This window comes from Bufo gargarizans, chromosome 7 (assembly GCF_014858855.1).
Source record: "Bufo gargarizans isolate SCDJY-AF-19 chromosome 7, ASM1485885v1, whole genome shotgun sequence".
Taxonomy (NCBI): Eukaryota; Metazoa; Chordata; class Amphibia; order Anura; family Bufonidae; genus Bufo; species Bufo gargarizans.
The window spans coordinates 38,311,967-38,336,225 of NC_058086.1; the positions used below are offsets into that span (position 1 = coordinate 38,311,967).

General features: G+C 42.0%; 1 protein-coding gene across 1 annotated transcript in view; it reads left to right on the forward strand.

Annotated features, from left to right (window-relative positions):
- The window catches only part of LOC122943587 (vitellogenin-1-like), a 120,582-nt gene that overhangs the window by 69,979 nt on the left and 26,344 nt on the right, over positions 1 to 24,259 (forward strand). The window contains exons 19-28 of the mRNA XM_044301448.1: positions 1,756 to 1,949; positions 3,441 to 4,619; positions 4,707 to 4,763; positions 6,031 to 6,201; positions 8,334 to 8,534; positions 10,681 to 10,823; positions 10,907 to 11,045; positions 13,851 to 13,983; positions 17,781 to 17,970; positions 21,728 to 21,825. Of these exons, the coding sequence (XP_044157383.1) occupies positions 1,756 to 1,949; positions 3,441 to 4,619; positions 4,707 to 4,763; positions 6,031 to 6,201; positions 8,334 to 8,534; positions 10,681 to 10,823; positions 10,907 to 11,045; positions 13,851 to 13,983; positions 17,781 to 17,970; positions 21,728 to 21,825 (2,505 nt within the window). The remainder of the gene's footprint in view (positions 1 to 1,755; positions 1,950 to 3,440; positions 4,620 to 4,706; positions 4,764 to 6,030; positions 6,202 to 8,333; positions 8,535 to 10,680; positions 10,824 to 10,906; positions 11,046 to 13,850; positions 13,984 to 17,780; positions 17,971 to 21,727; positions 21,826 to 24,259) is intronic.

Genomic DNA, 24,259 nt, shown 5'->3' on the forward strand with positions numbered 1-24,259 from the left:
TTCTTATTAATACAATTCACCAATCTTCTAGGACAGTTTTCTGGTGTAGAAAACTCATAACTTTGGGCGCAAATCCAGGTCTGCAACAAAATTGCAACCTTTTAGCTATTTCCAATGGTACAATTCTGAGCAGTCATTATAGGGGTTATCCCATAACATCATATACAGTGCATGGCAATCTCTTTGTAACAACACTAGAACCAGCCCTATACCTCACATGGCTCCAGAGATCTCTCCATTCGTGAAGATTCTCTTTAGGTTGGCAGCTTAGGAGCATATTCCTTCTCAGGGGGTTTGTTCTTTCTGCTGCAGTTTTCTCCTTATCACAGCTCAAGAGGTATGACCTTTCGGCTGCAGCTCTCTCCCTGTCACAGCTCAGGTGGGGTGTCCTTCCTGCTGCAGCTATCTCCCTATCACAGCTCACAGAGTGTGTCCTTTCTGCTGCAGCTATCTCCATATCACAGCTCACAGAGTGTGTCCTTTCTGCTGCAGCTCTCTCCCTATCACAGCTCAGGTGGGGTGTCCTTTCTGCTGCAGCTATCTTTCTATCACAGCTCACAGAGTGTGTCCTTTCTGCTGCAGTTCTCTCCCTATCACAGTTCAGGTGGAGTGTCCTTTCTGCTGCAGCTTTCTCTGTGCAACTGTCACTATTTTATGTTTGGTGCAGGGTCTGAGGGACAACGAATGCTACATAAGTTAATAGGACATAAAAGAGAGAGAGTCCTGATGTCATGCTCCGCCCATGGAGGCTAATGCTCAGGCAGGGGCATGACTAGGAAGAGGAGCTATAGAGCATTTTCCCCAGGGGGTTAACATTAAGCTACTATACCTTGTCTAGGCTATTATAATACAGTGCTAATTCAGCGGACTGAATATTTGCCCATGTAAGGAAAAATGGTTTGTTTTCTCAGAAGTGAAAAAAAAACGTGAATTCAAAAGATTTGAGAATAAATAAGCTCCTAGAGGATAAGTGAATAAATATATTTACCAAGTGTGATTAAATAAAAGGTAATACAGACAAATAATATACAGAATAAATAATAATCACATGGCCTGCCCGATACAATATTTCAATCACACACATGCATCCTACCTGGATGAAGTTTCTCAATGGAGTGCCCATTAAATACCAATTAAATGCAGACAAGTCTATGTAAAAATAATAATAATAATAGTTTATACGATTTTTTGTCCCTCCTCCCAAGTATGTCCTGTGTGCAACAAGCACATAACCATTCAGAAATGTGGCCTTATCAGCACAATAGGGGTTGGGTATATTATCTAACTATCCCTAACCCACTCTTTTACAAGGAATATCATTATACAGAATATTAAAGGGGAAAGAATTAAAGGGGACAGAACCAATCAGTACTTAAAAATACCCTTACAACATAATATCACACAACGTATAGCTAAAGAAAAACTCAGACATTTTTATACTAAACCACAAGGTAAGCGATTTTTCAAGCATAGGCGTTTCAAAGCAGCACTCAAGGTAACAGACTGCTGTAATAAAATTAGTAATAAATCCATTTGCTTAAGACGCTGCAGTTTAATGCAAGATAATGAGCTGCCAAGTAATTATGGCAAAGTTTAAAGTAAGAAAGTACACAATGTGGAGCAGCGACTCAGAACCAGAATTCCTCATTTTCAAGTGATCTGCTTTTATGCCAAGCAGACTCGTACAAAGGTGTATTGAATTTCAGGCTCTTCAATAATTAAACTTGTAAGTGCTCTTTTTTTTGTATATTTTAGCGCACGCCGACACCTCAGTCGAGAAAATACAAATAGAATTTCAAGCAGGGCCCGGGGCAGCTATGAAAATGGTGCGTTCAGTAAATGTACAAAGAACTGATGGTGAAACACACGAGATGGAAAACCCAATAGACCGCATGGCTCTATCAAAGCTGAAGAAAATTCTCGGGAGTAGTAATGTAATGTTGAAAGAGGTATGGAATAGGGCAGTGTTTCCCAACCAGTGTGCCTCCAGCTGTTGCAAAACTACAACTCCCAGCATGCCCGCACAGCCAAAGGCTGTCCAGGCATGCTGGGAGTTGTAGTTTTGCAACAGCTGGAGGCACACTGGTTGGGAAACACTGGAATAGGGTACTTTTATATGTTTCCATCAAGGGATAAATACAATACAAAAAACAGATAAGACAGACAAACAGATGATTGATTGATAGATAGATAGATAGATAGATAGATAGATAGATAGATAGATAATTTAGAGCAGCACAGATGAAAGAAAGTAAAAATAGTGGCCAGTGGCTGCAGACATGATCAAACCTCTGGATAAATAGAAAAATAAATTCTACAGCAGTCCCCAAAAAGTTCAGTAGCAATCTTCTTTATTCACCAACGCAACATTTCAGCCCTCTTACTGGGACTACTGGTACTGCTTGAGAAAAGTCCCAGTTAGAGGGCTGAAACGTTGCGTTGGTGAATAAAGAACACTACTGCTGAACATTTTTTGGGGAGTGTCGTGGAATATCTTTTTCTATTTTTACTAAATAGATAGATAATAAATAGATACAAATAAGGAGATTAAGTAGATCCACCTATAGAAAGATAATTGATAGATGATAGGCAGACAGAGATAGATTAGGTACAGTAGATAGATAGATACACAAACAAACAAATCCAGGGCAGCACACCTTAATATAAAGAAGTGGAGTGCCAGCAGTATAAAATTGACCACTGTTCCATCAATAAAATAAAAAAAAAGAAACCGCAGCACTTCAAATTGGTGAAAAAAAACGGGTAGTCCTTTATTCACCTATTTGACGTTTCAGTCCGCTTGCTGGGACCGTTCTCAAGGTCCCAGCAAGCGGACTGAAACGTTGTATGGGTGAATAAAGGACTACACATTTTCTCACCAATTGGAAGTGCTGCAGTTTCTTTTTTTATTTTATAGATAGATAGATAGACAGATGCCATGACCAAATGCTACTGCCTTACCTTGACTGAATAATTTCACGCATACCATGATGGAATAATACAATTAAACTATGCTAGAGTAATTTGAAATCATTTAGTGGTAATTATTTAGTCATGGTTTGGTGGTATGCTGAGTAATACCACCAAACCATGACTAAATAATTACCACTAAATGATTTCAAATTATAGCCACCACACACCAGACAAGTAAAGTTAGTAATGTTCTGGTGTAGTCAGGGGCTATGTTGACTTCTCTTATTATAGTCATTCACTTGTGTCCTCTGTGTAACCCATCTCCCGATGTTATGAAGACTTCTTACGACTTGCTGTGCTTTTAAACTACCCTACCAGCCTTGATGCCCCCTTTTCACTTACCTCCCCCCTACCTTTCATCCTCAATGTCCCACCAACAGATAGTCTGATCTTGGCAATCTAAAAGTTGTCGGGTACAGTTTATGTGCAAGTTACTAATATTTTGTCTTAAATTTTTTTTCTACCAGGCTAACTTGAAGGACAATGGAAGTACATCATCTAGTAATAGTTCATCTAATTCTGGAAATACCTCTGAATTTTCAATTGGTTCTTCATCATCTGCCGCATCTGGTCATAAAACACAAATGAAGCATAAAAAACATCATAAGCATCAAAACATACACCATCACAAGGACCAAGGTAATTCACAAAAAGCACACCAGTTTTCAAGGGAACATCATGAAACAGAACATATACATAAACATGGTCAGAATAAAGATAAGGAAATGGAAAACCACTGTAAATGCTGGCCAGAAAAGCAACAAAAGCAAACCAAGGAGCAACATGGCCCAATGGAACATGATAAACACCATAAGAGCCATGAACATGAAGCAAGAAAACATGAGAGTAACCAGAAAATCCAGCATGAAACTGGAAAAAACAATAATCCACATAAGGATGCTCAAGATAAAGGTCATCCTCATTCAGGTCACCAAGAAGAACATAATGGCAAAAAATGGCAGAAAGGAGAAGAACATCATCACGATAAAAACGAGAAAAAAGACCAAAGAGGTGAGGCAGAAGACCATAAACAGCAACAGAAGGGCCAACATAGAAAAGAAGAACAGAAGGAGCAACATCAAATGGATAAACTTGACAGTAGAAATGTAAAACCTCAACGTAGTGGTCAAAATGAAAGAAAAGGGGGCCAATGGCATGAGGACCATGATCAAACACAGTACCATGACACAGAAAAACACCCTCATCAAGCAAGTGGTCATCATGAACCAAAAGATGAAAAACGGAATTGTACTTGCTGTTGTAGACCTAAAGGAGATCATAATATAGGGCATCATGCACAATCAGACCAACCTTCTCACAAAGGCCACCATGCCTTAAAATGCGACCATTCACATAAACAGGGCCAGAAATGCAAATTGCAAAGCAGTCGTAAGAAGCATGGCAATAAGGATGCAAAAAGTTATAAGAAACACTTGGAAAAGAAAAGTAGCAAAGAGAGGTACAGTGTTGGTCAAAAACAGAAAAATAACCCCAAAAACACTCATAAAGTCCACTGGAAAGCTACAAGAAAAACAGGCAAAACTAATTTTGCACATGTTAACAACTGTACTGACTGTGCTGAGAACACCCGCATGTCTCAGGAATCCCAGTACGACTCCTATTCAAGAGAATCATCAAACTATATGGTAATTAAAAGGAGTGTTATTTATTGCAATTATTCTGATTATTGCTTTTATATGTAGTCATTTTATATTTTCCCCTTACTTTAGCAGGAACTTTTTGCCCCCCACATTCACATTGCTAAGTTTACGTCAACTTCCACTCTTCTGGTATGTAATTAATTGCTAATGATACTTGAATGAATATTTTCATTTAACAATCTAGTAAGCCAGGAGACCTGATGAATACAACTGGTCAGGTGATGCTGAGTTAGGTCAAGGTTGGTAGAGGCTGTGGGCAAAGATTTTGGTGGGGAACCATTCCTGTAGTGTTCTATAATGAGTACATTATGCCAGACATAAACAATAGATCATCTTTGCTTAATTCTTAAGGGTTGGCCCATCTGGGACAATGATGGCATATCACTCGGATACACAATCAATATCCGAATAGGTGCAGGTCCCAATCCTGTCTCCAGCCCCTGAAGTGAACTGAGAACAGACGTGGATGCAGGGCCACCCTACGTTCACCACTAGAGATGAGCGAATCAAAGCTGAAAAATTTGATTAGCAACAAATGCGAATTTCCTCGCGCTTCATGGTACCGAATCGCAATTTTCCTAAAATGGCGGCTACACGTGTAAGGACTGAGGACATGGGGCAAGGAACTCTGGGAAGGCGGGATCACCCAGATTGACATGCCTGCATGCAGCCAATCAGCAGCCAGCCCTGTGATGTCATAGCCCTATAAATACGTCGGCCATCTTACAGTCAGACATTTTCCATCGTTTAGAGTGCAGGGACAGACGTGTGAAGGCACTAGTGACAGCTAGAGGTTTTTCCAATATGTTTAAAAAAAAAGTGCAGGGAAAGGATAGGGAGGAATCATTTCACAGCATCTTAGTCCAGGGAGAGACGTCAGAAAGCGCTAGGGACATTGATAGGAAAGTGATTTACAAGTGCAGGGAACGATTTTTTGGGGATCCAAATAGTCATTAGACAGCTCTGTCATTCCAGCTTTTTGTTATTGATCTGCAAGTGTTATGTTGAAAAGCCTTTAGTGGCTTATATCTTAGTATATTTTTCAGTACTACAAGAAAAATATGCTGTGGCGTTACCCTGGACCGTTATAAATCACTGATGTGTGAACGCATGCATTAATATCAATAGTTACGTGTCCTGTCAGTGGAGAAAACTGACAATACACGTCCATGACTCACTGACGTCTGAATAAGATCTCAAAAGGAGTTTCCAAGCTTAGACATTTATGACATGGACCCTCTACCATCTGAAGAATGGGTGGACCCCATTTGCTCGGCTGCTTCTCTTCTGTTGAGTTGATAGCAGAGAGCTGTGTACCTGAGCTTTCACTTCTCCATTCATTGATTTATGGGATTGATGGGAAAACTTTCTACCTCAGTATCTTTTTGTTTTATAGAAGTCACAGAGAAGCAGCAGCAGTAGCAGCAGAAGCAGCAGCAGCAGCAGTAGCAGCAGCAGTAGCAGCAGCAGTAGCAGAAGCGGCAGCAGGAGCAGGAGCGGCGGCAGCAGCAGAAGCGGCAGCAGCAGCAGCAGTAGTAGCAGTGGAATGAACCCCTTACCATATGAGGTTTGGTTACATTTTGTTAACCTTCACTATCATTTGTTCATATACAGGGAGTGCAGAATTATTAGGCAAGTTGTATTTTTGAGGATTAATTTTATTATTGAACAACAACCATGTTCTCAATGAACCCAAAACACTCATTAATATCAAAGCTGAATATTTTTGGAAGTACTTTTTAGTTTGTTTTTAGTTTTAGCTATTTTAGGGGGATATCTGTGTGTGCAGGTGACTATTACTGTGCATAATTATTAGGCAACTTAACAAAAAACAAATATATACCCATTTCAATTATTTATGAAACCAATATAACATCTCAACATTCACAAATATACATTTCTGACATTCAAAAACAAAACAAAAACAAATCAGTGACCAATATAGCCACCTTTCTTTGCAAGGACACTCAAAAGCCTGCCATCCATGGATTCTGTCAGTGTTTTGATCTGTTCACCATCAACATTGCGTGCAGCAGCAACCACAGCCTCCCAGACACTGTTCAGAGAGGTGTACTGTTTTCCCTCCTTGTAAATCTCACATTTGATGATGGACCACAGGTTCTCAATGGGGTTCAGATCAGGTGAACAAGGAGGCCATGTCATTCGATTTTCTTCTTTTATACCCTTTCTTGCCAGCCACGCTGTGGAGTACTTGGACGCGTGTGATGGAGCATTGTCCTGCATGAAAATCATGTTTTTCTTGAAGGATGCAGACTTCTTCCTGTACCACTGCTTGAAGAAGGTGTCTTCCAGAAACTGGCAGTAGGACTGGGAGTTGAGCTTGACTCCATCCTCAACCCAAAAAGGCCCCACAAGCTCATCTTTGATGATACCAGCCCAAACCAGTACTCCACCTCCACCTTGCTGGCGTCTGAGTCGGACTGGAGCTCTCTGCCCTTTACCAATCCAGCCACGGGCCCATCCATCTGGCCCATCAAGACTCACTCTCATTTCATCAGTCCATAAAACCTTAGAAAAATCAGTCTTGAGATATTTCTTGGCCCAGTCTTGACGTTTCAGCTTGTGTGTCTTGTTCAGTGGTGGTCGTCTTTCAGCCTTTCTTACCTTGGCCATGTCTCTGAGTATTGCACACCTTGTGCTTTTGGGCACTCCAGTGATGTTGCAGCTCTGAAATATGGCCAAACTGGTGGCAAGTGGCATCTTGGCAGCTGCACGCTTGACTTTTCTCAGTTCATGAGCAGTTATTTTGCGCCTTGGTTTTTCCACACGCTTCTTGTGACCTTGTTGACTATTTTGAATGAAACGCTTGATTGTTCGATGATCACGCTTCAGAAGCTTTGCAATTTTAAGAGTGCTGCATCCCTCTGCAAGATATCTCACTATTTTTGACTTTTCTGAGCCTGTCAAGTCCTTCTTTTGACCCATTTTGCCAAAGGAAAGGAAGTTGCCTAATAATTATGCACACCTGATATAGGGTGTTGATGTCATTAGACCACACCCCTTCTCATTACAGAGATGCACATCACCTAATATGCTTAATCAGTAGTAGGCTTTCGAGCCTATACAGCTTGGAGTAAGACAACATGCATAAAGAGGATGATGTGGTCAAAATACTCATTTGCCTAATAATTCTGCACTCCCTGTACAGTAACTTTGCCATTATAAATCCACAATGCTCATTTGATAACTTTATCAGGTTCCGAATTGTAGTCTACTCATATATGTTTTTACTGTCTTTGCCCTGATCTTGGTGTTGTAGCCCTCTTCTTTTTTAACTTGCTTCATGCACAGCAATGCCACATCGTAACTTCTACAAGAAGTATAAGTAGACAGATTAGGTAACCTTCACGAACTTCCCATACCGATACTGTGAACTGGCACTTACGATCAGTTTGTCTTTCCTAGAATGATTTTATGGTGAGCTTATGCATATCAAAAGTAGCCAATCTAAAAAAAACATAGCCTCAACATAAAGCAAGGTGAAGGGACACAGCAGCAAACATAAAACCTGTAATCCAAGTCATGCTACATTACACTGCGTTCTGGGTGTAATATTGATTCATAATTTATTAATACACTTTATTTAACAGGTTATAACTCGTATCAGTTAATGAAGTAAACTTTTACACATAAGTCATATTTAGAAACCAGTTTAATATTGTTTATATCTTTCTGCAGAACTTATCTAGTAGAACTCCACCAAATGTTGTTCTACTGGTGAAATCCATCATGAGTAACGCCCAGCACCAAGGACTCCAAACCACAGCCTACATTGATACAATGAAGCTGAAAGCACAGGTTGTCACAGTTTCTCTGGATCACAAAAGTTCCTGGAAGACATGTTTTGATGGCTCTGTTTCTGCAGTTCACAAAGTCTCAGTAAGAAACTTGTATGGAAAAAATCTAATGGAAACCGTTTTTCAACAAATCAATAATAAAATTAATACATTAATTGTACCTCCAGTGTTCCATCTAAAAACCTCTTACGCTGAGTTCACACCAGCGTTCAGCCTTTCCCTTCTCCTGCTCCGTTATAGGTGCATGAGAACAGAAAGGACGGATTTGGCACATAACGGAGCCCATGGGCCCCATAGACTAAATTGGGGTCCATTAGGTTTCCGCTCTGAGGAAGATATTTGAAGCAGAGACAAAAGTACTGCATGCAGGACATTTATCTCCGTTTCAAAAATCTTTCTCTGAGTGGAAACCTAACGAACCCCATTATAGTCTATGGGGCTTGTGGGCTCGGTTCGGCTCAGTTATGTGCCGAATGCATCCTTTCCGTTCTCCTGCTCCTATAATGGAGCAGGAGAATGGAAAGGCTGAACGCTGATGTGAACTCAGCCTTAGGATATGTGTTGCATGCAATATTGGACAGAGTAGAAGGGGACTTGAATTACTGAAGCACTTTACTTTCTTCCTGCAAAGTGAAAGAGAGGACAGGCAGACAGATAGATAGTGTAACAAACTTACCAGGCTCCAGCAGCGCAATCCTCAACTTTGGCACAGCCGCGCCAGGCTGAGACATGCCCCTGGTGACGTGACCGCATCCTTAGCAACATGATGCAATGCAGTGGTCTGGTTGCTCAGCTGCTCTATTACTGTGTACTAGCGTTTCTGACTAATGGAGCACCGGACCTATCAGGTTCCTGGCCATACACCATTGCCAGTGATAGTATTTGACTCACTAGCTGTGTTGCTGTTCTTGCTCCTGTGCTTATTTGGATTGCTCGTGCTTCTGACCCCGGCTTGTCTTTGGACCACTTTCTGTCTCTCCTTTGCTACTGTGTAGTCCATCTGGTTCTCACCTCGGCTTGTCTTCTAACCACTCTTTGTCTCTTATTTGATACTGTGTAGCCTGGTTTTGACCCATTTACATACTACTCTGTATTGTGTTTGTCCTTCTTTATTTGTTAGGCCATCTCTGCACTTACATAGCGTAGGGACCATTAACCAGTTGCAGTCTAGCTATCTAGGGCTTGTACTGCAAGTAGGTAGGGAAAGCAGGCTGGGTACTAACCTTAGGGCCCACTGTCCTTGTCTGACTCACTACCTACAGTTGTTACAGATAGAAGGGAAGAATAAAATGGCAAGTGCCATGTGGGCAAACAGATTTGTAGACACAGTGACCAAGACCAAGTTGCAACTCTACTGTATCAGTAATGCAACTCTAGTGAGATATGTCAATTATCCTTTATATTTAGAGTCATGGAGGGGTGGACTGGGAACTTAAAGTGTCCCTTAGAATAAAACCGAAAAGTGGCTCCATGTTGTAGGCAAGTCCAAATTGACAGAAGGTGGAAAACGCAAGTAGTTAGTGCCAACACAAGACATAAGTAGGCACGGACAAGAGAAGTAGGTAGGGTCAGCAATACCATAGTGCAGCACAAAATACCATCTCAGCAAAACCAAATGCCACGGTGCAGCATAAAATACTATAGCACCATTCTGAGGACATTGATAAAGTTGTATTCAGGGGGGCAGGTGCATAAGTACATGACGCTCCTAACATTAATTAATGCTGAGAGCATCAAATCGCTATGTATGCCAGCAGGCATGAGGAGGCCTCGTGCAGCCCACAGGACATCAGCCCACTGGGAAGTTTCCCTGTAGGGTCTATGGCCAATCCGCCCCTGGATTCAAGTTCTTGAACATAAGGGACAGTATTGAAACTGTGTTATATAATGTATTTTACTTTGTCAGGCCAATGGCTAACATGGCTTGAAAAGTGGCAATCACTTACCTAAAACAGAAATAACAGAAATGTTCCCAAAGCAGTTCTCACTTTCCCTCACTTCTCTTGGTGGGTGATACAAATTGCGTTTACTTCGCTGGGGGTAAAATTTACCATGAAAGGAGTCACTTCCCAGGGAAATAAGTCTCTTTGGGCCTATACACATGCAATGCTACATGCATCTACCCTGTATCTTGGTAGTTGTGCCACCGGGTAGCGCATTCACCATATTCTCTCATAGAGTGTCTTTGTATAAGGTCAGGGGCAAACTTTTTTTTATGAATCTTCCAGGCGTTGCTGAGATGGGGTGATAATTGCCAAGACTACAGAGTCGTAGGTCAATTCTCCACAGGCAAACTAGCTGGATCTCCAGCAGTGCAACTCTCATGGCAGTGGAAAAGCCTCCCAACCTGGCTGAAGAGGGCAGCTGGGAGGTAACTGTGTTAGTATTGTGTCTCTGTTAAGAGGTATCTAGATGGCCATGAAACTAATTTTAGACTTTTTTGTATTTATACAGTCTCATGACCTTTGCACCAGGTGTAGCGTACACAATGGGATTCTCAGAAATGCACCATTCAAATCCATCTCGCCAAGTGACTGTGAGGGTGGCAGCCGCCTCTACAGATACGTTTGATGCCATCCTGAAGACACCAGAGGTAAGGCTTTTACTCTATAAGATACTGATGGCCTATCCTGTTGATCAGTATATCCTGCGTCCCCCCCCCCCCCTCTCGCTATACCCCTGCCTTAGACATAAAATGAAATCCAGATTAAATTGCTGATTTCGACTATTTCGGCTAGTCATTCTTTTAGTGACCACCCATATGCCTTTTTACAGAGGTCACTAAGGAGCCTTATGCTGGTCCGCTACTTTTTTTCACATTATAGCCACACTGCTGCTTTAACAACCCAGACCGGCAGGAGTGCCAATCTGGGAAGTTTAACGATTTACATGCCGTGGGAAATGGCGCCCGCCGCATGTAAAGTGCTGATAGAAGGAGTGGACCTCATCTATCTTCCATCAGCACCCCGCAAATCGAGGGGTGCCCATGCATGTAAAGGCTGGCTTGCGTCTGATATAGGCTCCAAACCAGCCATGAGCATTTTTGTTGGTCAATGTGTCACAGCTGTGTCATGGTCTGGTAATGGACCGTGACACTTTAGCCGTGGATGCTTGCTGCCGGTGGCAACGTGCAGTTTTTAGCATGTTTACACACTTCCCCTTTAAGGTTGTTGTCCCTTCCCATTCTGGTGGGTATAAGGTTAAAGTGTGAGCAAGGTGGAGCTGGGTGTGGGCTCTTATAGTACTTGGGTTTTGAGCCTGAGGCTAGTGGGACTTCAGCTTTTTGTGGAGCTGGAGTTATGCTGCCATCCTGGACCTTACCATCTGTCCAGTTTGAGGGCCACCTTGTTGGACAGAGATTGTCATCCCTTATGTATCCTCCATGTTCCCTACCTTACCTGTGTTGATGTTTGGAGTGGGTTTATGTTCAGGATGTGGTGTACGTCTTATTGTAGTTTTATGTCTGGTCTTTTGGTGTTGTTCGTCCAGCATGTATGCAAGGCATTTACCTGTTTGTTGTGCCTCCGGTGAGGGGGCTCCTGGGTTCCTCGGAGGGGGAACCGCATTGACCACCTGCCTGCAGAAGTTGGCTCCAGGGTTTCCCGGAGGAGGAACCATAAGTCAGTAGCAGTTGTGGTTTCATCCAGTTGTTGCGGCAGGTAAGTGCTGTTGTTCCAGTGTGTGTTGTTTGCGCTGGGTGCTTACCTGCCAATCTGGTTTATGCTACTGTCTGCTCCTTTCTTGTTGCTAGGCCTGCTGGAGACTCTGGTTCATCCGTGTCGTGGATGAACAGGTTGTCTCCTAGCCCTGACATTATTACCAGGGATCTCTAGGGTTAGTAGGGCTTGAGGTTCCAGATATGAGCCCTCCCACCATTAGGGTTTGCTCATACAGTTAGGCCTCTTTCATACGGGCGTCATGTTTTTGGCCCGGATAAGATACGTGTGCGCGATTTTTTTGCACGAGTGTTAAACATTTTAATTCATTTTGCCTCGTGCATTGCACCCACGCGGAAATCTCGCCCGTGTGAAAGAGGCCTTAGGGTGTCAGGGCTAGGATTTAGGGATGTGTTAGAAGGTGAACTGCTCCCTTTATTCCTGTTTCCAGGCCTAGTGGCATATCCCGTCAACCTACATTGTACGGTGTGGAGTTTCCCCCCCTCCCCACCGTGACACAATGTAAGTGTATTACTGACATTAAAATGCAATGCACTATAGGGATAGTGCATTGCATTTTAAAATCAAAGTGTTGAGTGTTATAGTACCCTTGTGGGGTACTATAAATTCCAGTAAAAACAAAACAAACAAAAAAACGCTTTTTTTACCATTGAAAATACACTTTTCTATGAAAAAATTTGCAAAAATAAAAATCTTGCACCATATGTTTGGTATGGCTGCACTTGTAATGACCTATGGTGAGTGCCTCTTTCTTTTAAAAAAGGGGTTTTTACTGAACAAAAGTAGTAAAACAGAAAAAAACTATATGTATCTGGCATCGCTGTAATCGTACTGACCCAGAGAATAAAGATATTATGTTATTTATACCTAAAAATGAACGCCATAAAATTCATAACGTAAAAACTCAGTGGCAGTATTACTGTTTTTCCCCTCTCCCTTCCAGAAAGCATTAATAAAAGTCAATCCGAAAGTTATGTGTACCCCAAAAAGACACTATTAAAACTACAACTTGTCAAGCAAAAAACAAACCCTTATACAGCTATATATACGGAAAAATAAGCTAGAGATAGATACAAAGAGCAAAAACATAAACGCGACACTTTCGGTTTTGTTCCCATTTTGCATGAGCTGAACTCAAAGATCTGCCACTATTTTGCAACTTCGCACAGCTATTGAAGAGGAGTGGACCAACATTCCACAGACCACAATCAACAACCTGATCAACTCTATGCAACAGATATGTGCTGCACTGCGTGAGGCAAATGGTGGCCGCACCAGATACTGACTGGTTTTCTGACCCCCCCCCCCCCAGTAAGGCAAAACTGTGCACATTTCAGAGTGGCCTTGTATTGTGGGCAGTCTAAGGCACACCTGTGCAATATTCATGCTGTCTAATCAGCACCTTGATATGCCACACCTGTGAGTGGGATGGATTATTTTGACAAAGGTGAACAATATTTGAGAGTAATGGGTCTTTTGTGTCTGTAGGAAATGTTTTAGATCTTTGAGTTCAGCTCATGCAAAATGGGAGCAAAACCGAAAGTGTTGCGTTTATATTTTTGTTCAGTGTAGATAGATAGATAGACAGACAGACAGCGTCCTTGCCTCACAGAGAATTGACAGTCTTCAGAGCCTCCGGCCATCACAGGGTCAGAATTTCTGAAACCACAGTATTTTCAAGAATTATAACCTAATATCAAATGTTCTACCTTTTTTTTCAGCTGACATTTTATAAACAAGCCGTGCCCATCCTGTGGGATCTTTCACTTGGCACTCGCTTGCTCGGACACCTTCATCTAATTGAACTCACAAATCTTACAAAAGTATCATCGATGGTCACAGGTACCCAGGAAGGTACAACGCGCTTATTTTATTCTTCTTTTTTTTTTTTTTCAAAATAATATTAAATCATGAAAGGCTTGTGGAAAGTCATAGACTGTGATTACCAGACAGGGTGTCAGAAAACTGTTCAAAAGTGTCTCAGGAATTTATTGTCAAATGAAGAAAACTACTAAAATAAAGGACATTTAAACGTAAAAGTGAGATTCCCAGATATGAACCATAAAGGTAAAATCTATTATTTAATGTTAGAGCTTTCAAACTGGCGTTGAAGGAATTCATTTCTTTTTCTACCAAAGAACAAAGATCTCAAACAAGGGATTTTTTTCATTCTCTGGAACTGTACTAAAAGCCACAGATTCTAGTATGAACTCAGCCTTAGGGCTCATGCACATGAACGTATTTTCTTTCCACTTCTGTTCCGTTTTTTTTTTTTTTGCGGACCGTATGCAGAACCATTCACTTCAATGGGGCTGTAGAAAATACAGAAGTTACTCCGTGTGCATTCAGTTTCCGTATGTCTGCATGGCCGTTCCGCAAAAAAGTAGTGCATGTCCTATTATTGTCCACAAATCACGGTCTGAGGTCCCATTCAAGTCAATGGGTCTGCAAAAAATACGGAACGCACGCGGAACACATCCGTATGTCATCCGTATTTTGCGGATCCATACTGTAGAAATGCTATGCCCAGCCCATATTGCTCATTTGTTTGGTGATTAATAGGTTACTGTTTCTGTATGCGATCCACACAAAAAAAAACGGATCAAATACGGAAACCATACAGATATGTTTTGTGCAATAACGGAATGGAGGAGTACATAAATCAGAGAAAAGAAAACCTCAGATATGAAACAACGGATCAGTGAAAAACATGGTGATGGAGCATGTGACGGACCATGTGATGAGCGCAGTGACGTCACCACAGGTCCTTTTCCTCCTGGTCATCAAAGAAGAAGACAGAAGGGAAGCCGGGCTGCGCGAACAAGTGGATGATGTGAGTTAATTTTTTATTTATATTTTTTAACCCCTCCATCCCTATTTTACTAAGCATTCTGTATTAAGAATGCTATTATTTCCCCTCTAACCATGTAATAAGGGACAATAATAATAATCGGGTCCCCATCCCGATAATCTCCTAGCAACCATACGTGAAAATCGAACCGCATCCGCACTTGCTTGCGGATGCTTGCGATTTTCATGCAGCCCCATTCACTTCTATGGGGCCTGCATTGCATGAAAAATGCACAATATAGAGCATGCTGCGATTTTCACGCAACGCACAAGTGATGTGTGAAAATCACCGCTCATGTGCACAGCCACATAGAAATGAATGGGTCCGGATTCAGTGCGGGTGCAATGCGTTCACCTCACGCATTGCACCCGCGTGGAAAACTCGCCCGTGTGAAGAGGCCTAAGTGTTTCTTACTGGACCAGAGGTGCATAGATGACCATATCAGGCTGTATGTGTTGTCACTAGAGATGAGCGAATTATTGAAAAGTTCGATTCAGCTTCGTCACAACTCACAAAGCAAATTTTTTTGTAAGTAGTGGGTGCAATGACAGGGAGCTGCGATAGCGCTGCTGCCCATCATTGTACCCCTCAGATGCCGCTTTCATACTTGATTGCGGCATCTGAGTGTAAAAACTGTAAGATTCACATAAAAAATGTTTTATCAAACTTACCACCTCCATTTGCTCGCGATGGGCCAGCTGCTGCCATCTTGCTTGAAGATCTGTTGCAAAATCGTGCACGGAGCGAGATTACGTCATCACGCCGGCTAGCGTGGTGACGTCATACACCATCATGCACAGGATTTCAGCCGAGATCTTCAATCAAGCAAATTGAGCTGGCAAATGGAGGTGGTAAGTTTGACTTTTTTTGTTTTTATACTATTTCATTTGAATCGATTTGCTAACTTCCCACTTCGTGGAATTCAATTCATTCATCTCTAGTTGTCCTCTCCGGATTATACGTTGCTTCTGCAGTGGAGCTTGCAACTCCCCTGACATGGGCCTACCCAAGTGAATGCTGTGCACTGGAGCACTGGGTTAAATAACAGTCTGTCCATGTACTGTATGGCCAGCTGAGAACTGGAGGGCATTGTTTCATTATACTGTATACTAAAAGAGTGGGCGATAAAAACTGAATTTTTATACTGGTAAAGTCTGAGTGATTTTCTGCACTTGCTTCTACTGCCACCTAATGTCATTCTAGGTTATGTGTCGTTGGTTTCCTAAACGAAAAAAAAAAATTCTTGACACATTCTTAATCATGAAATGTTCTTAAATCTCAATATAAAAAATAAAAAACGTACATAAAAATTTACCAGACATGCAGTAAAAAAATTTGGACATAGATGTGAGATGTTTCCTATGAACAAACCTCGATGTAATCTTATAAGGTATCGTCGCTCTATAATCTTTACCAAGTCACTTGTGATGCTTTTGATTGCTCCAGACAAGAAGAGTTTTAGCCAATTTTCAAGGTTAGGTGGAATTAAACTGGTTGGATATATTCTGTCCTCCTTTATTGTTATTCTTCTCAGCCATTAACTATTGCAGAATGCCAAACTAATCCTGAAACAAGGACGGGTGGGGGAGGGGGGGCATAAATTTGTCCTGTGCAAGTGCAAGGGTCCCTTGTAGGAATGAGCGAATCATTCAAAATTAAATGCAAGTTATATATATATATATATATATATATATATATCTAGTCAAACTATTTGAGTCCGAATCGATTTTATCCAAATCGGAAAGTGCTCATCCTAGCCTTTCATGTATAATATTCTGATGTCTCCTAGAGTTTATATTTTTTTTCTTTCTAGTTTCTCACTTTTTTATTATTCTTTTTATTATTTTCTCTCTTATTCTCTTTAAAATTCACCCTGAATCAATTCACAAAAATTTTAATTGAGATGCAACTCAAATTTTTTCAAAATTTGGGTCAAATTCAATTCATTTGAGGTCAGTTCGCTCATTTCTAATCTCTTGCTCTCCATTTGACAATGGTTACAAGCACAGACCATGTCAATCCCTCACCAGTGTCTCAATCCACCAGTAATGGGAATGAGTTTGGATGACAGTGGACTCCCCTTTTCAGAGGGTATCTATTAGTTACCCAGGCTGTATGTACAGTATGTCAGCTCTAGAAGTAACATTAATATAAGAATTACTTGAGGAGATTGGATTTCCATGGAAGGGCAGGCACACTCAAACTGAGATTACCAAGCACAATGCCAGATAAATGCCAGGGTGGTGTAAAGCACAACATCAATGAACTCTGAAGCAATAGAGAATGACCAAGCCTCACCATATGGTAGCGTAGTTATTTAAACCTGGTAGAAGACTACTTTCTGCCATTGCACTGGCAAGTCTATTGGGGTAGGCGTAATTGCCTGGGACTTGGGGTTGGGGTTCCAGGGAAGATAAGTCTTTGCATTTGTCGGACCTTTTGGCAGTAGTTTGGAAAAAAGTGAGGTTCATGCAAGCAAGAATATGGAAATAGAAGAATTTGACTAATCAGACCTCATTGAACCTCACAGACGTCATAGAACCTAATTAAAGTAAGTCAGAGATGATTCTGCTCTTGTGGCTTAAATAATACAAATCTCATCAGATATGTTACCAAGTCTGGTGGAAGCTATCCTAGAAGTATTGAGGCCACCAAAGGAGAAGCTGCCCCATATTACGGTCATGGATTTAGAATATGTAGCAATCGAACGCCATGTTCTGGTGTCTACATACTTTCGGCCATGTTGTCTACATTCGGCATTCCATTTGTCTCTATTTATGTTGCCATGTTTTGTTTGCAGATCAATGTGAAGTGGACCAGGAGAACATTGTAACATTTGACGGAAAAAAGCTGGGCTGCTCTCTATCTGCTAGAAATTGCTACACGGTGATCGCACAAGACTGTACCAATCAATTAAGATTCTTCATCACGATGAAGAAGATGGGTCAAGGATTTTCAACCTTTGAAATGAATGTCAAGCTGGGATCCTCGTAAGTGCACCTACTAATGAACTAGAACTGCTTGAAAAGGTTACTCTGACAATCCATTCAGCAGAATGGAGCTTTGTAGCACACTCTGCCCCCTTCATTATTAAGGGGTCTGTCATTGTAATAGAGGTACTGAGCGCAGATATCAACAGACAGTGGTTCACGGCTATTTCTCCTACGGATTTTCTTGGAGGAATTTAAACACTTAAATAAAAGTTAATTGGTAGATATAGCCTAAATAAATGCTCTGTGGAGCATTGTGAAAGATGTGTTCCTAATATAAAAAATGAAAGGGTTAAAAGTAGTAACTCACTATAACTAGGCTCAATTATATATATATTTTTTATTTTTTTTATCAAATACTGTATATCTGATATCAACAAGTTCCAAACCAAATGTGCCTCCTTGGTGGGGAAGGGGTATTTTTGGCATTCCATAGTGGTAAACCCTTAAGGCCTCTTTCACACTAGCGTTGTCCGGATCCGGCGTGTACTCCACTTGCCGGAATTACACGCCGGAAAAACGCAAGTGTACTGAAAGCATTTGAAGACGGATCCGTCTTCAAAATGCTTTCAGTGTTACTATGGCACCCAGGACGCTATTAAAGTCCTGGGTGCCCATAGTAGGAGCGGGGAGCGGGGGAGCAGCATACTTACCATCCGTGCGGCTCCCGGGGCGCTCCAGAATGACGTCAGAGCGCCCCATGCGCATGGATCATGTGATCCATGCGATCACGTCATCCATGCACTTGGGGCGCCCTGACGTCACTCTGGAGCGCCCCGGGAGCCGCACGGATGGTAAGTATGCTGCTCCCCGCTCTCCACTACACTTTACCATGGCAGCCAGGACTTTAGCGTCCCGGCAGCCATGGTAACCATTCAGAAAAAGCTAAACGTCGCATCCAGCAATGCGCCAAAACGACGGATCAATGCCTTTCAATGGGCATTCATTCCGGATCCGGGCTTGCGGCAAGTGTTCCGGATTTTTGGCCGGAGCAAAAAGCGCAGCATGCTGCGCTATTTGCTGCGGCCAAAAAACGTTCCGTTCCGGAACGGAAGACATCCTGATGCATCCTGAAGGACGGACTGTCCATTCAGAATGCATTAGGAAAATCCTGATCAGTATTCTTCCGGCATAGAGCCCCGACGACGGAACTCTATGCCGGAAGAAAAGAACGCAGATGTGAAAGAGCCCTAAAGCTACTTTCACACTAGCGTTTTTCTTTTCCGGCATAGAGTTCCGTCACAGGGGCTCTATACCGGAAAGGAACTGATAAGGCAATTCCCCATGCATTCTGAATGGAGAGTAATCCGTTCAGGATGCATCAGGATGTCTTCAGTTCAGTCATTTTGACTGATCAGGCAAAAGAGAAAACCATAGCATGCTAGGTTTTATCTCCGGCGAAAAAAACGAAAGACTTGCCTGAATGCTGGATCCGGCATTTTTTCTCATAGGAATGTATTAGTGCCGGATCGGGCATTCAAAATACCGGAATGCCGGATCCGTCGTTCCAGTCATGCGCAGACCTTTAAAAATGTGAAAAAAAACTAATACCTGATCCATTTTGCCTGATGACACCGGAAAAACGGATCCGGTATTGCAATGCATTTTTCTGACTGATCAGGCATTTTTCAGACTGATCAGGATCCCGATCAGTCTGAAAAATGCCTGATCAGTCAGAAAAATGACATGCGTTTGCATACAGTTTGCCTGATCAGGCAACGGAACTGCCTGCCGGAATCCTCTGCCGCAAGTGTGAAAGTAAAACGGCAGTAATGGGCGACCACAAGAGAATAATATTTTGATAGGATATATATAAATGTATGACTGCATGGGGTATGACCACTAGCGATGAGCGGGAGGTGCCATATTCAATTTTGCGATATTTCGCGAATATTCGATTGAATATTCGTCTTATATTTGTCGAAATCAAATATTCATCATTATTCTATTTATCGCGAATAATATGCGATTTAATTATTCGCGTATTGCGATTTTCTTTTAACTGTATAAGGCAACTTTCCTATTTGTTGGCTATGGCTAATATGTGTATTTTACAAATATTTGCTGTATTGCTTTTTTAGAATATTCGAAATATATTATAGCAATATAGCAAATATTCGTAAAATACACATATAGACTGTACTTTAGCTAATATAGTGCTATAACCTTTTTTTTATAGTCTAATTTTTTTTTGCCTCTTCTGAACTTCAGTTTTGGAAAAAATGTACACTATTAAAAAAAATACTATAGCACTATATTAGCAAAATTACAGTCTATATGTGTATTTTACGAATATTCGCTATATTGCTATAACTTCGTTTTTTAGAATATTATGAATATGACGAATATGACGAATATTCTAAATAACAAAGTTATAGTAATATAGCGAATATATTCACTATATTGCTATATATTAGTTTTTTTGAATATTCTTCATATTCCTTCCTGCTTAAGTTGCTTGTGGGCCAATGACTCATTGACCCACAAGAAAGAAGCAGTAATCATGTTTTCAGATGTAAAAAAATTACGAATATTCGAAATAGCGAATACATAGCACTATATTCAAAATATTCGCGAATTAGCAAAGTTGCGATATTTGCGATTAATATTTGCTATTCGAACATTCGAGCTCAACACTAATGACGACTGGGACCTGCATCATTCTCTGAAATGAAGAGGAGGTGATGCACATTTCCAAACAACGTGTCCCTTAAATTCAAAATGGTGGCATTCTCCATCAGATACGGCAATATGAAGATGTTCTCATCTAAAAGTGCTACTTCTAAGGGTGAATATCTCCATTGCACAATGCTATAGGATGCCACATGTATCACCAACTACTCTGAAGTATGGAGGCAAAGTGGAGCTACAAGGCTCAATGCATGTTGCCCTTCCAATGAGGACCAAGAAGTGAGACATTCAAAGAGTTTAACCGCATGGTGCACCATACCGTATATGTACAATATGGTAATCAGTAGCGGGATTGACAATAGTCAATTCTGGCACCTTAGATGTTTGACAGAGAGAGAAGGTTAATTCTGGCAATCCAAGAGTACCTTATGACAAGGTCATGGAGTGCCAATGGGTTTCTATAGCATGTGGGAAGCTAAGAAAGCCCCCAGGTCTGCCATAACCATCTGCCTGTTAGGTCTCATATTTGGTACCCTTCTCAATCCTAACCGACTCCCAGCACCCCCGCAGTGGGTGGCAGTCGCACTCTAGTAAGCACTGCAGCCTATTCCAGGGCCGGTGATGTCACGTTCATCGGTCACATGGTCTATGTGTAGCTAATGCTCATTCAAGTGAATAGGCCTGGGCTGCAATACCAAGTGCAACCACTATATTATATACGGTGCTGTGCTTGGTATGCTGTGAGCACTGCGGCCTCTTCAAAAAGCTGATTGGTGGTGGTGCCAGATGTCGGACCCCCACTAATTTGATATTGATTATCTAGCCTGAGAATAAGACATCAATATTTTACTCCCGAAAACCCCTTTTAGTGAATCAATTTGTCATATGTACCCCAAACGGAGGACATTCAAAATTGCAGAAAGGGCACTTTGTAATTTTTTCCACCACCTTTCTGGTACAGGGAGATGATAAATCTCCCCTCCATATCTTTCAAAATGCACTCCAGAAAAAAATGAATACGATTTCTGCATGCTTACGAGATTATATCATGGGGACCCCGCATATTTTTGCTGGTGAATATTTATTTTTCTCCGACTAATGCTCTGCTTTCTGTATTATTTCTCAGCGATATTAAAATCTATCCCAACTCTTCAGAGGAATTCCGTGTTCTTCTGAATGGAATGTGGCTGCACTTACAGGACGATACATATACAAGTAATAAAGGTACGGTAATACAAGGGTCACAATAACACAATGCCAAGCTTAGCACAGGGAGAGGCACAGATGAAAGGCGTCAGACGGTATCACTGAGCAGTAATATCAGGACAATGGAAGACCAATGCACTGACATGAACATTTTATCTCATGAAACATTCATTGTAGCTCCCAGATTTCACTTTCTTTGTGATATGTAGAAAGAGAACAGCAGCCGAGTACTGAGGATGCGGCAACTACCATCATATTGCTAACTTCCATGATCATGTGCACATACTGTATAAGGCCAATTGTATTGAGTGTGTGGTTAAAGCTGCCGATCCTGGTTGTGTGCTGTTTTTTAGGGACTTGGGCAGACAACCAACAGACAGGACGTGTTCAAGTTCAGGAAGTCAGGGGGACAATCAATAGACAGGACTAGTCATGGATGAACATCGGCCGGGATGTTTCGCGAACACGCGTTCGCGATCAAATATTTGCGAACCGCGCGTTCGTGGCGGGCCCCATTGACTTTAATGGTGGGCGAACATGAAAAACTTTCAGGTTATATTTGCAGCCACCAAATACTTACTAGAAGGGGCCATTTTTATGCATCTTAAAGGGAAACTCTCAAAAATGTGCCCTGCTGGAGCCTAGAAAATGTTTATTTTGGGCCATGGGAGTACAGGCATTCACCTGACAGAAAAGAACTCATGATGATGTGTCTGGAGGTACATTAGACGGTCACTGGATACAAATTTTACTGTAGGCCACTGGAGTACAGGCCCCAAAAATTAGGTATTCATCTGACAGAAAAGAACTTGTGATGATGTGGCTAGAGGTACATTAGACGGTCACTGGATACAAATTTTACTTTTGGCCAGTACAGGCCCCGAAAATTAGGCATTCATCTGACAGAAAAGAACTTGTGATGATGTGGCTGGAGGTACATTAGGCGGTCACTGGATTTTTTTTTTTTACTGTAGGCCAGTACAGGCCCCAAAAATAAGGCATTCACCTGACAGAAAAGAATTTGTGATAATGTGGCTGGAGGTACATTAGGCGGTCACTGGATACAAATTTTACTGTAGGCCACTGGAGTACAGGCCCCAAAAATGAGGCATTCACCTGACAGAAAAAAACTTGTGATGATGTGGCTGGAGGTACATAAGGTGGTCACTGTATACAAATGTTACTGTCGGCCAGTAGAGGCCCCAAAAATTAGGCATTCATCTGACAGAAAAGAACTTGTGATGATGTGGCTGGAGGTACATTAGACGGTCACTGGATGCAAATTTTACTGTAGGCCACGGGAGTACATGCCCCAAAAATTTGGCATTCACCTGACGGAAAAGAACTTGTGATGATGAGGCTGGAGGTACATTGGGCAGTCACTGGATACAATTATACTGTCAGCCAGTACAGGCCCCAAAAATTAGGCATTCACCTGACATAAAAGTTATTTTATATGTTTTTTATATATATATACATAAGACAAGGACCATTCTTTGTCCTGGGTGGCGGCGAATAAGTGTGGGCTGGCATGAGAAAATTCAATTACACGTGGTCATCACAGGTGTTGAATTCATGCCTCATTCATTTTTTGAAATTTAAGGTAGTCCACACTGTCGTGAGCTAGGCGAGTGCGCTTATCGGTCACGATCCCCCCTGCTGCGCTGAACGTCCTTTCAGACAGGACACTCGACGAGGGGAAAGCCAAAAATTCCATGGCGAATTGTGCCAGCTCTGGCCACAGGTCAAGCCTGCACACCCAGTAGTCCAGGGGTTCCTCGCTTCTCAGAGAGTCCACATCGGCCGTTAACCCAATGTAGTCGGAAACCTGTCGGTCTAGGTGTTCCATGAGGCTGGATTCGGAGGGTGGCTATCGATGGGTTGGCTAAAAAAATGATCTCATATCCGAAGTGACCTACACATCTTCAAACCGCCCTCTTCATGGAGGCGCGGTAGGATTGGTACACGCACCTGTTTATCTGTGGGTGGAAATTCCTCTGCCAGAGTCCACAACAGAAGAATGCAGCATCTCTCGCAGCAAGGCCTGGAAATGCTGCATTCTGCCAGCCTGTTATGCTGGCACATGTCCGCCATTTTGTGTTTGTACTGGGAGTCTAAGTACGTTGCCACCCAGTACAGGTCCTTGCCCTTTATGCTTTTTATACGGAGGTCCCTTTTCAAACACTGGAGCATGAAGGCCCCCATTTGCACTAAACTGGAAGTGGTGGAGTGCACTGGCTCCTGCTCATGGCCCAGGAGAATGTTGTCCTTGGTCTCCTCCCCCCAGCCACGGAAAACACCAGGGATCCCTAAAAAGTTTAAAGTCCCCCTCAAAGCCTGCTCTTCTTGCTCCTCCTCCCCCAGCCACCATCCTCCTCTGACTCCTCTTCAGACTCCTTCTGACTTATCTCAGATGGAGTAGTCTCCCCTGGTGATTCATTCAGCATTGTGA